The 14,011-nt window shown below is 46.2% G+C and overlaps 2 protein-coding genes across 2 annotated transcripts in view; one reads left to right on the top strand and one right to left on the bottom strand.

Moving 5' to 3' along the window:
* Positions 1-14,011, bottom strand: part of LOC136827879 (branched-chain alpha-ketoacid dehydrogenase kinase-like) — a 446,871-nt gene that overhangs the window by 401,775 nt on the left and 31,085 nt on the right.
* LOC136827583 (uncharacterized) lies at positions 8,765-9,565 on the top strand. The gene is made up of 2 exons (XM_067085061.1): positions 8,765-8,987; positions 9,158-9,565. The coding sequence occupies exons 1-2, from the start codon at positions 8,811-8,813 to the stop codon at positions 9,563-9,565; spliced, it is 585 nt and encodes a 194-aa protein (XP_066941162.1). The 5' UTR covers positions 8,765-8,810.

The following is a 14,011-nucleotide window of genomic DNA, read 5'->3' as shown; positions in this document are numbered from 1 at the left end:
GATTTGGTAATATCACTGTGCCTTGTACACTGTTCATGGTATCATGCTTTGTAACACTTATATTTATGTTCTCTATGTTTTTAATATTTTGATAATTTTCTGATTGGATTCTGGTTGTTGTTTCAACCAACCATTCCCTTTTTTTAATTTGTCTTATGCTCATCTCTTGTGATGGGCATCGGTTCAACAAGTAATTTTCCAATTTTAATAAGGATATTTCTTGGTCGGCTTGTAAATTCAAAAACCTTGACCAGTTTGATTCTCCAAAAAGGGAATCAAAGTGAACCAAGGTTGAGTCAGGTCTATATTTTCTTTTGTTTGTTCTTTTAGGCTCCAAAGGCCTTAGTTGAAAAGTTTTAACTATTTTTTGTTCCTTTTTTTGATAGGGACACAGGCACAGAAACATCTGGCTCAAAGGAGAATGGTTCCATTGTAACAATGCCAGGTGCTTTTTTTCACAGGGATATCCTTTTTCTCGCAAGGGTCATCAACATCTGGAGAATTTTCAATCTCCAAGGTGGGTGCAGAGGTCATCATCTGTGCCAAAACAGTACCATCAGAGGGTCCAGGGGTACTCGATTTTTTATTCTTACTATTCATAAAGATTGAATAGACAGAAAAAAAAAATAATACCTGAAAACTTTAAACAGATATCATTAGCCTTTCATGGGGTTTATTCTTCCACTAATGGCACATGTGAGAGCCGACTCCCAAATGTCCGCCCCATACCCTACCCCACAGGGGATGGCACAATACAATTAGAGTGGCCCAAATGTAAGCCAAACCTACTTGCTAGGACGGAGAGTATTACAAGAATACAATCATCCCCACCCTAATCATATTATGAGCAAACTGGATAGAATGGTGAGAGTCCTATCCCCAGAGCCAGAGCCCCCTGGAATCCATGGCCCAGCCCCGCAGAATAGTTCCGTCCTTAAGATATCAATCCGATATCTCTCAGATCCAAACATTATCAGGTAGTTGATGATCCCACCACAATTCTCACTATTTAGCTTTGGATATAAACCCATTCCCAGCTATGATATCTTTTCCTATTTAACAGGCCCAATAAATTTCAGCAAAAGTGGAAAATTCCACAAAATTAGTCCAAAGTAATGCGAAATAATATATGAGACTCTTGGACTCAAACCCAGGAACAAATTCCTGGGGTTCAAGAGCCCCCTCACCAAGCCAAGGTGGTCCCATATCGAGGGGGATGAGGTGGGCATAAAAATGTAATGTGAAGGACCTCAGGTTTGTATAGTTAGGAAAAATATAATTTACTTTCAAAAATTGTGATTTGTTCCTACAAGACATACAAACCATTGGTCCTTTACATTAGGAAGACTCACTGGTTGGAGGGAGGAATCTCAGCGAGTCTCTCTGAACTGACTGGAGTTCTGCACACCTAGGTTACTCCTCCTGGTCGAGAGAAGAAGTAAAAGTTCCATGCCTCTGACATATTGATCGGAGTATAGGAAATGTAAAATCAAATGTCAGGCATCTGGACCTTATCAAATGAGTGAGGAATCATCACTGATACAAAAACAAGCTGGGAAGAATCTAAAGAGTCGGAGGCAGTAAGGTAAAGACCAGAAAAAGGGTTTCCCTTATTGCCAGGGTCTCCTTCCTCCCCTTGCTAGAGGATGGAGCAGGATTGCTTCTATGGTTGTAGAGAGAAAAATAGATCAGTTGCTCAATGTTTAGACTTACTGCATCAGATGCCAGTTCCAGCAAGTGTCGGCTCAAGTCCCATTCTCAGCCTGAAGGAAGGGAAGTAGGAGAATGAGGAAGGAGGAGGAGAGGCCAGTCACTCTCAGAATCCTTCTCACTTCTGGAACCATACACCTTACGCAAGATGCTACCTGTCCTCTTAAAGGAGCCGGGTAAGAAAACAACTTGTTGAGCAGCCACCATAGGACAGACAAAAAAAAGGTTCCAAGGGCCTGTGGGCAAAGATGTGAAGGTAGATGACATAAATGTGGTCTAATGAGACCACATCTTGCTTCCAGACCAACAGAATTTTCTGGAATGCAAGGGATGGACCAGGCCATTGACTTCCTGAGCTCTCAGGTGGAGTGTACAAGTGTCGTCATCACCAGCTGTAGAGTACATCCTTTCGATCGCCTCACGAAACCACAAGAAAGATGTGTCCTTAGATACTGTGTCCTTAGATACTTCTTCCTTGGGAGAGTCAGTACTAGTGAAAATGTTGACAACATCCAGGTTGGGGATGTCGAACCTTTTCAGAAAGTACCGCAGCACCCTAACAGGACAAAGTAGCGACTGATCTGGTCATTGATTACAAAGTCCAAGGAGGAAATCAAGAAGGACTTGAACCTGGCAATAGATGCCAAAGGATTCAGAGTCCACTACGACATCCAAGACGGAGTCAGGGCATTGATCCCCATCCCCTGTAGGTCCATGAAGATTGTCCATCCTCTATGCCAAGGCCCAGAGCGAGACGAGAGATGGTCTTCAGAGGCAGATCTCTATCTGACAACTCTCACAAGGGTGCGTGCAAAGCACCCTAAACAAGAGTCACATGCCACCCAGGGACCTGAGGTGCCTGAGATGGCAAGACCAAAAGAAGCTTCTCATCAGTAGCTAAATCTCGACTGAGCAGAAAAAGGCTACTTTCAGATGGAAGACTAGGCATGATAGAGCCAACATTTTTCACGGGTCCACGACCTGCTGAAGAGTGGTTCTGACCAGAGAAAAAGTCCCGTCAACGACACCAACCAGCGAAGATGGCTCCAATCCCTGGGTACTGCTGCAGAGGATGATAGAGATATCCAGCTATCTCCACTGCCGCTTGGTGAGAAGCCTATGCTTGCAAGGGAAGCCGGACAGTCTCTAGTCGTGAAGAGACAGGGATTGTACTGCCTGAGGAACCTCTTCACATGTCGCTGACACAGAAGGTCGGGTCAGAGAGGAACTCTTCTCGGTGCCTTGGAAACAGAGCCAGCAGGTCAGGCAACAGGTGAAGTCTTCCAGCAGTCATCTAAATTCGGGGTGAACGACACTTCCTGAACACCTTGTGAATTAAACAAATGTGAAGGGGAGATAGAGACGTTGAGGTTGTCCCACCATGTCAGCATGCATCCTCATAGTGGTCTGTGGGTCTGGCACGATTGAGCAGAAGACCTGCAGACTTCTGTTGAGCCGGGAGGCTAACAGAAGGATGGTAGGGAGCCCTCAAGTCGAGCAACCTCTCTGTGAAAGCTGAGTGAAGGGAGCTCTCTGTCCCCCCTCATTCGATGCCAGAGGCTGAGCTTGTCTGCCAATACATCCCATTGCCTGGAATGTATCTGGTTGACAGCACCAAAGTTCACTTGAGCACCTGCAAAGTCCATTGACGCAACAAGAAGGAAACGAGAGCCTCTCATTTGTTGGCATATGCCACTACCATGGTGTTGTTGCCTAACAACACCACAAAGTATCTCAAAAAACCGATCCTGAAACTCTCGGAGGGACAGGAAACTGCCCTGAGTCTAGGATGTTGATGAGAAGGTACTTATAATCTCGGTTGCACATCTGAAAGACAACGATCTTACAGGTGTGCGCCTATGCCCCGGTCAGTTCATCTGAGAACAGAGGCATGTCTCGAGGAGAATATGCAGACATATTCAGAGGTTCCTGTCAATCAAGCACCAGCCTAAATCCTCCCTCATCCTTCGAGAGAGGAAAGGATTAAGAACTGGAAGCAGATCTCCTTCAATCTCCATGAAGAGAATCGAAGGCAAAGCTGCCCCTGAGGGGACAGCTTCTGCAATGACAACAAGACACCAAAGGCGACTAGCTCTAGCCGGGCTGGCCACTCCCAAAGTCGGAAGTATGGGAGAGGAGACAGAACGGAAGTTCGATGAAAGGTGGCCAAGACCGGAGGAAATGGATATTCTCCTGAAGGGTATTCACTGCCAGGTCTCGGCTATGTTGCTGTCATATAGTCCAGTGACTTGACAGTCATTCCTTCATCAAGGCACCAGAAGGAGGAGAATGCGGTTCTGAGCGTTCTACCTTCCTCTCCTCCCTCTGCCCTCTTCCTGATGGAAAGAGGGTTGAAAGAGAGACACGTATGTGCACTTTCTAAGAAGAGAATGAGGAAGGCTGGGTGTTCCATGAGCGCCCTTGGAGCCTGAGACTTCTTAGGGGCTGAGGAAGGGCTAGGCTGCCGTTGTCCGGTGGACAAGGTAGTTGCCCTGGCATGTTCCTTGACTACTGCGGTATCTACCTAATCTCTGCGAAAGAGGGAGGCAGAAGTGAGTAAAGGTCCATTCCTGAGGGAATGTGATGACTCGGGACTTACTAGACTGGAGATTGGAATCAGGACAGTGCCCCTCTTCTTAGTACCAGAGTTGCCCATAGGTTGCTGTCTGTTGCTGGGTAGGTGAACCCACCCCCCAGACTGGAACAGTCTCTAAAAGCAGAGACCTCTTCAGGAATGATCGCATCCGAGGAGGCAAAGCCTTGAAAAGGTGAAGGATCACAAATTCATCAGGAGACTACCTGGAGGGACACCATAGCGGCGTCCTCCAGGCTTGCCATCTCTTGTTGCGAGAGGGAACACCCTTCGCGGCAAAGAGAAACAGAGGATCTGAGTCCAAATGAGCCAGAGCCAGGACAATCTGTTAGTTGGCATAACAGCCCTCCGAGGCTAGAAGAATCGCTTCTGCCGAGGAAGAGTAAGGGGAAGGAGCTTGACTGGGTGGCTCAACCAAAATGAACTTATCCAAGGAAAAGGCATTCATCTGGTTGAGATAGCCCTTATAGCAAGCAAGGACCGTGGCAGCCCCAACAAAACCCTTGCAAGGAGCAGTGAAGAGTATTAACAGGGGATGCTGTGGTCTTCTCAATTGACGTGAAGATCTCTACGAAAAGAAAACCGAGGGTGTCCGCATCCCAAAGAAGAGGCGATGACGGCAGCACGGAGGAAGGAGAGCACTAACCCTATGGCGAGGCGCTAACCTGACGAGAGCGAAAGTTCACTTGGGCTGAGTCTTTAAGGAAGGAGAACCTCGACAGCATTCAGTTTGCCAAACCGAGCCGATCACGTAAATGCGATTGGGGGCTGGGCGGGCAAGCCGAACCGCACAAGCTAAGCGAGCCGAGCCGATCATATAAACGTGATCATGAGCCAGGTGAGTAAGCCAAGCGAGCCAAGCCGTCTCGAAACGCGATCAGGGGCTGGGAGAGAGGGCTGAGCCAAGTGAGCTGAGCTGATCCGAACTTATCACATAAACGTGAGCCAGGAAAGCTTGGCCATGAACTACTGCTGTCCTCAAGACATACTTTAATCTCCTCCGAGGTCAAAGCCCCTTGAGAAGAAGGTTTAAAGGGGATTCTTGTCTGCTAACACGAGTGCTCGAACCCAAGGGTCCGAGACACGAAGTTTTGGAACTGATCAAGCACTCAAAACGAAGATCAAGCACTCAAAACGAAGCAGGCAGGCAGTGTCAAAACATCTGAATGTTTCAACACCTCTCATCCTGTGCCTAAACCAGACTGGAGAGCAAACTCCCTAGTACTGGTTTGGGGAGTGCCCGAGGTTCTGCAGAATCCCGGACACTCGACAACTTGCTAGTCAAGCGCTCATGATCCCAAGGAGTCTGAGAGCTTGGCGAGACTCTTGAATCTCGTAGGAACAATCATTGTGAGTAAGCTCCTTTCAGCTTTCGGAGAAAACCGAGGAGGAACAGGCACAGAATCAGTCTTAGATGCAGACTCCTAAGAACTGGAATCAAGAGCAAGGCCTTGAAAGGTTGCGCACTCGAGGGCCCCAAGACACAAGACCCCAATGGGGAATGTGAATTGGTTCCTGACCCCAAGGGTCGGGAAGAGCAAATAAGAGAATGCACTGCCTCTCTGAAAAAAGGTAGTCCCTCAGAAGTCCCACAGGACCTCTGAAGGGAACCTCCCCCTTTCCTCTCCAGGTGCTCGAACCCTCAGGACCGAGACACTAGGCTGGGAACCTGACTGAGCACTGTTTCGGAACTGACCGAGCACTCAAAACTCAGTACAGGCAGTCCCCGGTTATCGGCGGGGATTCCGTTCCCGACAGTGTGGCGACAACTGAAAATCACGATAACCGAAAATTGACAATAATAGAGCCGATCGCTGGTTATTGGCGTTGATAGCCGGGGATCAGCGCCGCTGATAACTGGGGATCGGCACATATCGGTGACGAAAATCCAGTTATCGTCATCGCTATACAAGCCCTATGAAACCAGATTGCCAGTAACCGAGGCTGCTGATAACCAGGGACTGCCTGTATTGGCAGTTAGAACCAAGACACTTGCATGTCTTGGTTCTTTCTCTCGCCCTGTGCCTGAACCCAGACAGTGAGAGGTCTCTCCGACATCGGTTCGGGATGCACGAGACTCTGAAGATTCTTGAGCACTTGGTGTGGCTCGATAAAGTCGAGCACCCGACACAGCATAGGTTGGGGGTTGACAAAGACTTCTTCAACAGGCTCAAAATACTGTCGAGCTTGCTCTGAATCGGGTCTACCACAGAGGGCGCTTGCTTGCTAGAAGAGGGTAAAGCCTGAGGCGCAGAAGTTCGAGATACAGAAGAATGCCCAACTGCTCGGGGAACAATAACAGCCGAAGGAGCCAAAGCGTTGGTGGTATAAGCACGGTGATGCTCTGGCACCAACGGAAGAACGGGGGCCACTGGGTGCTTCATCTTAGCTGGCGATCCATGAATCAGAGTGGACGGGTGAAGATGGGCGCTCTGATGCAGCAGCACGAGTAGGAGCCAAAGAGTGCTGAGATGATTTCAGGAACTTGGAAGAAACCGGGCCTTCGGCAGTTAAGGGAACTTCCAACACTGCAGGACGCTCGGGAGCTGGAGGAGTCTCGGGTGCAAGAGGATGCTCAGAAGAAAACGCCTTAAATGAAGGGCGCTTACGAGAAGCAGGATACTTGGGAGCGGCTCTCTGATTCTCTACCATGGGAGGAACAGAAGGAAAACGTTCCGGACTGTCCCAATGACTGTAAGACAGGAGAGGACTGCAACCAGGTTCCTTGAATTTCTTACACAGTACTGGAGGAGAATGAGACACATCACCAGCACGCCTTTTCAAATGGTGTGATTCATCCACAAAACACCATTGGCATCTTGGAGAAGAATCATCTGAGCTAGGTGAAAGACGATGCATGTCCAGGGATACACCTTTCCAGCGGCATTTGGCTGCAACCTGGGATTCAACAACATGTTCAACCAAGGGGATGACTACCCGTGGGCAGACCCCACCGACCTCCATAAGCGGCGGCTATTACACGGCGAATTTTTTCGCGCCTTGCACGGCTCCGTTCGCGCTCAGCATTTGCTGAACAAACGCTCAGTGCGTCCAGCAAAACCGATTCAGCGTATACCCATCACTGCTGGGTGAAACCGCCAGGCGCCAGCATTTGTTTACATTCGTTCGGCGATCGGCGTTCGCGTGTGCGTGCCTGCAGTGCATCAACAAGACCTTCACCATGCCTGTGCAATGGACATTTGAGATTGAGGAGAGCCTTATTGAAAAAGTGAGATCGCGACCAATCCTGTGGAATCAAAGGGGATCCGTCCTACAACAAGAAAACGCAAAAGTACTTGTATGGCGAGATAGCGAGGAACTTCAAGATTCGTTTCCACATGTAGAAGGAATTGATGCAGGTATGTATATGGTTTTTATGTAGTCACTGTTTAGTAGTAGCAGAACACTTTAGGCCATATTTGGTTGTGTGAAGTAATGTAATCAGCAAAATCATGGCCTAGCTAGGCCATGCAAAGCCATGGCCTAGCTGGGCTAGGCAAAAAGCAATGGCCTTGCTAGTCCATGCAAAGCCAAGGCCTAACTGGGCTGGGCAAGCAGCGGCCTTGCTAGGCCATGCAAAAGCCATGGCCTAGCTGGGCTAGGCAAAGCAATGGCCTTGCTAGGGCTATGCAAAACTATGGCCTAGCTAGGCTATTCCTTTCACAGTTCTGTGGCCAGCCAATGTTAGAGAACTGCCATTAGAGGCTAGCTTAACCATAAACACCAACCTAAACTTTGTCAGTCATGTGATATTATGATACCATTAGCATGTGACAATATGTAATATGGGTTATTTCGTGATAAATACTATTAACACTCAATTAGTGGCAAGCCTACTCATATTGCTTAATATACTGTAACAGATATAAGCTAGAATTCAGAGACCATAACGGCACTCTGGGTAGGATAGTATAATCTGAGTACCAAACAGCACCATTATAATTTTTTTGGTGTTTAGTTTAGGAAAAGTTATAGTAGAAAAGTTGTTTATATTGTCCTAAAATGTAAGTATGTGAAGGTGGAACTCTTAAGGCCTTGGGGGTGTAGCCCCCCAGCTAGAATTAACCAAGTTAGGGACAGGTGAGGTAGGTGTTTTGGGTTAGGCTAGTGCCCTATAATGTCCTAAAACACCTACCTAACCTCCTGACCTGTCACAGAATTATTGCATGGTTACTATGAGAAATTCTCAATATTGACTATTTGCATGTCAAATGTTGCATGTTCATAGAGAGAAATTGTCTTAAGTGTCGTTTCATTGAACAAGTATGAACATACGCTGGCCAAAGGCCCTTTGGATCCCATTATTGAGTATTTTAGACTTTGTTTTTGTTTTTGGATACCAGCCTTAAAAGTTGAAATTCTAACCTCTCATACTTAGCCTGGCCAGGAGGCTTCACCCCCTGGATCCCCTGTTTTCCAACTTATAAAATACCCCTTCCATTTCATTATTTCTATGATTATTGTAAGTTAATCAAACTTGAATTTTTCTCTTGCAGATGCTGTAGTGATGAAATTTAGTATCTTAAAAACATCATTTCGGAGGGAGCTGGCTAAAATCAAACAAGTAAAAAGTGGCTCAGGAGGAGACTATGTTCCAAAATGGAGGCTCTTTGAGTTGATGTTGTTCCTGACTGATGTTGTCACCCCAGGGAAGAGTACATCAAACCTTGAGACTACTGTGTCTGTAAGTATTAAGAATGAATTACTGTTTCAAGTATTGTATGTTTATTTTTGCATTTCAGTGTTTTTACAGAAGTTGCCTTAATTTGTATATTCCTTTTTTTATGATTTACCTTTTTTGAAGTTGCCTTAATTTGTATATTCCTTTTTTTATGATTTACCTTTTTTTTTCAGCAGGAGTCCCAGTCCTCCCATCAGCAGGAGTCCCAGTCCTCCCATCAGCAGGAGTCTCAGACCTCCAATCAGCAGGATTCCCAGTTATCCCAATCTCTTTTAGTACAAGTTGACTCCTATCAGTCTGATGATGAAGTCGTCCATCAGCCATTCAATTATGACAGTAGCGTAGATGAAATTGATCTGCTTACCCCAGCATCTTCACACACTGTGCCAGGAACAAGTCGATCATCATCATCATCACCACGGAATAAAGAAACTTGGGGTCGAACTCGTACTCCAAAACGTAAAAGGAATATGACACCAGAACGTGCACCCAGTGCAACCGAGGTAGCATTATCTTTTTTAAATCAACTGCACAAGCACAAAGGAAAGAAGACATCCCATACGCAGCAGGGGTTTTTGTAAAAGAAGTAATATCTGAATTTCCTCGCCATAAACATCAAGACTTATGCTTAAACTTGCTGCATTCCTAAACAAGTTGAAAGAGGAGGAAGGCAGTTAATCATTGGCCATAAACTGTTGTAAGGTGGTATTTTTTTTTCCTGTATGATTTCTTTCCTGGGGTACAGATATGACACACAAAAGAAAAGAATCTGTACCAGGGCCATAATTTTATTTTTTACACATTGCATTATAATGTTAAATAAAAAAAATACATTGTCACAGAAACTTTATTTATCCTATAAAATGTATGCAGAACACTTTTTATTGCACTCAAGGTTATAAAATACTAAAGTCCTGGATGTACACAATGGTAAAATTCTATTTCCTATACAAATATATTTGTAGCTCTTAATTATTATTATCATCACCACAAAAAAAAAAAAGAACTAGTGTCTGAAGGCCATTATTATCATCATCACAAAAAAAAAAAAAAAAACTAGTGTCTGAAGGCCATAGCATCCTGAAATGCTACCTTGCCTTCATTACTGAAGTAATCACAAAATGTGATCCTCTAAAGCCAATTCTTGCACAATATTATTGAATTGGCTGCCCCTCCACACGCCTCTGTAACCAGGGTTGAGTCCACAACGTCCTCCTCCTCCGTCTTCTTCCGCCTGTATTTCTCTTCCCTTCGTCTTCATCCACGGCAATTACTACCAAAGCCATTGCCATGGCCATATTCTGGTCATTGGTATACAGATGAGACATTTCCATGATTATGATGCGCCTTGATGCCAAAACTATGAGGACTTTCTAGGGTTTGTTTTGATTTTCCAGCTGCTGCTTCTCGCTGTGGGGACTGAACAGCTGATCACATGGTGGTACGTTGTCATGGCAACGCACAGTTTGCTTGCTGAAACTGCTGCGTGTGCTCGAGACCGTGTAATAGTTTTGTTCAGCAAATGCTGAGCGAACGGAGCCGTGCTGCGTGAAAATTTCGCCCGTGTAATAGCCGCTTTAGGCTACCAGTCTGACTCCTCCCAGGTTTAGGGGAGTATGACATTGACCTTAGCTTACGAGAATCGGCGGGACGGGCGGCCACCTCCTCCACCAACATATCACTGACACTAGGCGCAATTGGGCGCTCTACCGGCACTGCACTAGCATTATGAGTAACAGGGCGCTCCAAATCACTCATTGTCAATAAGGACCGTAACCGAAGAGGCTAATTGTGCAATAGATTCAACAATCAATTCAAACCTCTTATCAATGGCAATGGTGTTGGGTTCGGAAGCGAGAGAGCCGGGTAAAGAAACAGGTTGCATAGCAGAACTGGGTACAGGATCAACAGAAATAACAGGAACGTCAATCTCGATGTTAACATTTTTATCAATATCATGATCAACAGAAGATCCCTGACTAGCTAAAGACTTACTAATCCGTCTGGCTGTCGCTTTTCTCTTTTTATCTCTAGCCAGTTTGTTTAAATGAGATATTAAAGTCTTCCACTTCTTACTGTCCCAATCTACACATTCATTACATCGTAAATCTTCTGAACAAATCTGTCCCCTACAATCCATGCAGATAGAATGTGAATCGTAAAATTCCTTAGTCAAACGCGTACTGCAGCTAGTCGAACTTGAGTCTGACACTTGGAAAAAAACAAGTGAACTATAGGCACAATCAGTAAATAAGGAAAGTCGTTATCAAGAGAATCATAAGGTAAAAAACAGAGTCTAACTCTATCTAATAATGCCGAAAGGCTGTCAAAGCAAGAATACTTCACTAAATTCGACGAGAAATCAATAGGAAAGACAAATTCCAAAATCAGAGCTGCTGCTAAAAGCTGGTGTACAGCCATTAGCCAGCAGAAACAAATTGAATACTTTTGCTAGTTGTTCTTCTCTTACCCTGAAAGTGGGCAGGGTTAGTCACCTAGCCAAACAAAGCACGACCCGCGAATTTCAAAATTTTTAGCTTCCAGTTAATAGAAACTATAGCAATGTAACTACTTGATAAGTTACTTAAATAAAAGTCCCAAATCTTGAGTCACGCGAATCGTCTTCTGTAAGCCCTCCTTGCATCGATCCTTCATGGGAGAGTGAAGTAGCCAGTCATCTAAATAAAGTAGGATCTTTACCCCTGCTAGATGTGGCCAACCTGCTAGGGGAGCGAGTACTCTCGTAAAAACTTGTGGGGCAGTCAAGAGGCAGAAACAAAGAGCTCTGAATTGATAAACTTGGTTCCTGAAGACAAACCTGGGGTATTTCCTTGAATCCTCGTGAATAGGGATATGAAAATATGCATCTTGCACGTCTAGGGAGATCATCCAATCCCCCTGACAGATGAAAACAAGAACTAATTGCATTGTTTTCATTTTGAATTTTGTCTTCTCTACAAAGCACTCATGTCTAGCACTGGTCTCCATCCCCCTGAAGGCTTGGGCACTATGAAGAGTCGACTGTAAAACCCATCGACTTGGAGTTCCTGACTAATTCTATAGCCTTCTTGCTGATGAGAGAGGAACCTCCTCCGAGAGGGCCGAATAATACCCCTCCGAGCCTTCGGAGTAGGCCATCAATGCGATGGGAGTGTTAGTCAAGGGAGGCCTCTACCTGAAGGGGATAGAATAACCCTCCTTGAGTACTTTGACTGCCCACTGGTCCGTCCCTCTTGAACTCCATCTCTCCCAGAAGAGCAGGAGCCTCGCACCCACTGGGGCACGGAGGACTGAGGTCTCACTTGCGTGTTGAAGATTTAGTTGACGTCTTGATGGCTCAGGGTGTGAACCTAACTGATCCTCTGGGCCCAGACTGAAACCTCTGTCTGCCCCCCGGAAAGGGCCTAGACAGCAGAGGAGAGGAAATCTTGGTGGGTACTGTGGACCAATCTCTCTGTCGCTTTGTCAACTGTGTCAGGAGATCCTGTGTGGACTTCTTATGAAAGCTAGAAACAATCTTGCTAACGGTTGTCTGCGGGAAAAATCACAATTTTTTTAAAATAAATATTATTTTTCCCTAACTATACAAACCTTAGGTCCTTTACATTAGGAATTAATTTAAGCAGAACTGGAAACGGCCATTGAACTTTCCAACATGGTGGTTAGGCACTTAATTACCATGCGGGAGGTGGGAGTACTGCTTGCCCAGATGTAAACATTCCAATTTGCCTTTCAGCCCAGGTTTCAGATTGAGGGGTGGCATGTGGGCAAGAAATGTAATGTAAAGGACCTCAGTTTGTATAGTTAGGAAAAATACAATTTACTTTAAAAAACTGTGATTTGTTCCGACACGATATACAAACCGTCGGTCCTTTATACAGGCAGTCCCCGGTTATCGGCAGCCTCGGTTACTGGCGATCTGGTTTTACGGCGCTTGTCTAGCGACGACGACAACCAGATTTTCGTCGCTGATAACCGGTTATTGGTGCTGATCGCCTCTTATTGGCAGTGCCGCTAACCGGTTGTCGGCACCGCTAACCGGTTGTCGGCACCGCTAACTGGTTGTCGGCACCGCTAACCGGTTGTCGGCACCGCTAACCGGTTGTCGGCACCGCTAACCGGTTATCGGCACCGCTAACTGGTTGTCAGCGCAGCTAACCGGGGATCATGCTATTATCGCCGATTTTCGGTAAGCAGCGATTTTCGGTTGTCATCATGCCGTCGGGAACGGATCCCCGCTGATAACCGGGGACTGCCTGTATTAGGAAGACACACTGGTTGGAGGGAGGAATCTGAGTGAGTCTCTATGAACTGACTGGAGTTCACTACACCTTGTCTTCCCTTCCTGGTCGATAGAGCAAGGAAGGGAAAACTGCCTCGGACAAAACGATCGGATTGTAAGAAACCCAAGATCAATTGCCAGACTTCTGGGTCCCTTTGCATGAAAGAGGAAGCGTCAGTTCATACAAAGTAGGCTAGAAAGAACTTGGAGTCCGTGACATTAAGGCAATCACAAACATTGGGTTTGTCTTATTGTCATGGTCTCCTTCCCACCCCTTACAAGGGGAAGGAGTGAGGTTGCTTCTATAATCCTGAATGGAAATAGAACAGAAGCTCTAGTTGAGTGCTTACCTGCATCGGTCCATGGGTCCGGCACAACTGAATAGAAGACCTGGAATTTTCTGTTGTGCCGGGTGGCAAACAGATCGGTGACTGGACGCCCTCATAGGTCGAACAGCCCTCCCGCGACTTCCGGGTGAAGGGACCATTCTGTTCCAATCACCTGATTCTGGTGGCTTAGCGTGTCTGCCACGACATTCCTCTTGCCTGGAATGTACCTGGCTGACAGCTCTACTGAGTGAGCCAGGGCCCACTCGTGCACCTGCATCGTCAAGTGGTGGAGCGGGAGGGATACTAGAACCCCCTGCTTGTTGACGTATGTCACTACAGTGGTATTGTCGCTCATCAGTACCACGGAGTGTTCCATCACTCGATCCCAGAACTCTTGGAGAGCCAGGAAGGCTGTC

This window comes from Macrobrachium rosenbergii, chromosome 42, assembly GCF_040412425.1.
Source record: "Macrobrachium rosenbergii isolate ZJJX-2024 chromosome 42, ASM4041242v1, whole genome shotgun sequence".
NCBI classification, from domain to species: domain Eukaryota; kingdom Metazoa; phylum Arthropoda; class Malacostraca; order Decapoda; family Palaemonidae; genus Macrobrachium; species Macrobrachium rosenbergii.
The sequence above is the reverse complement of the archived record's forward strand: the minus strand, read 5'-3'. Positions and strand labels throughout refer to the sequence as shown.

Excerpts from the sequence above, each read along its gene's own strand:
- LOC136827583 (XM_067085061.1), top strand. The coding sequence starts at position 8,811 with ATGAAATTTAGTATCTTAAAAACATCATTTCGGAGGGAGCTGGCTAAA. Across the intron at positions 8,988-9,157 it reads ACCTTGAGACTACTGTGTCT|CAGGAGTCCCAGTCCTCCCA; the intron begins GTAAGTATTAAG and ends TTTTTTTTTCAG.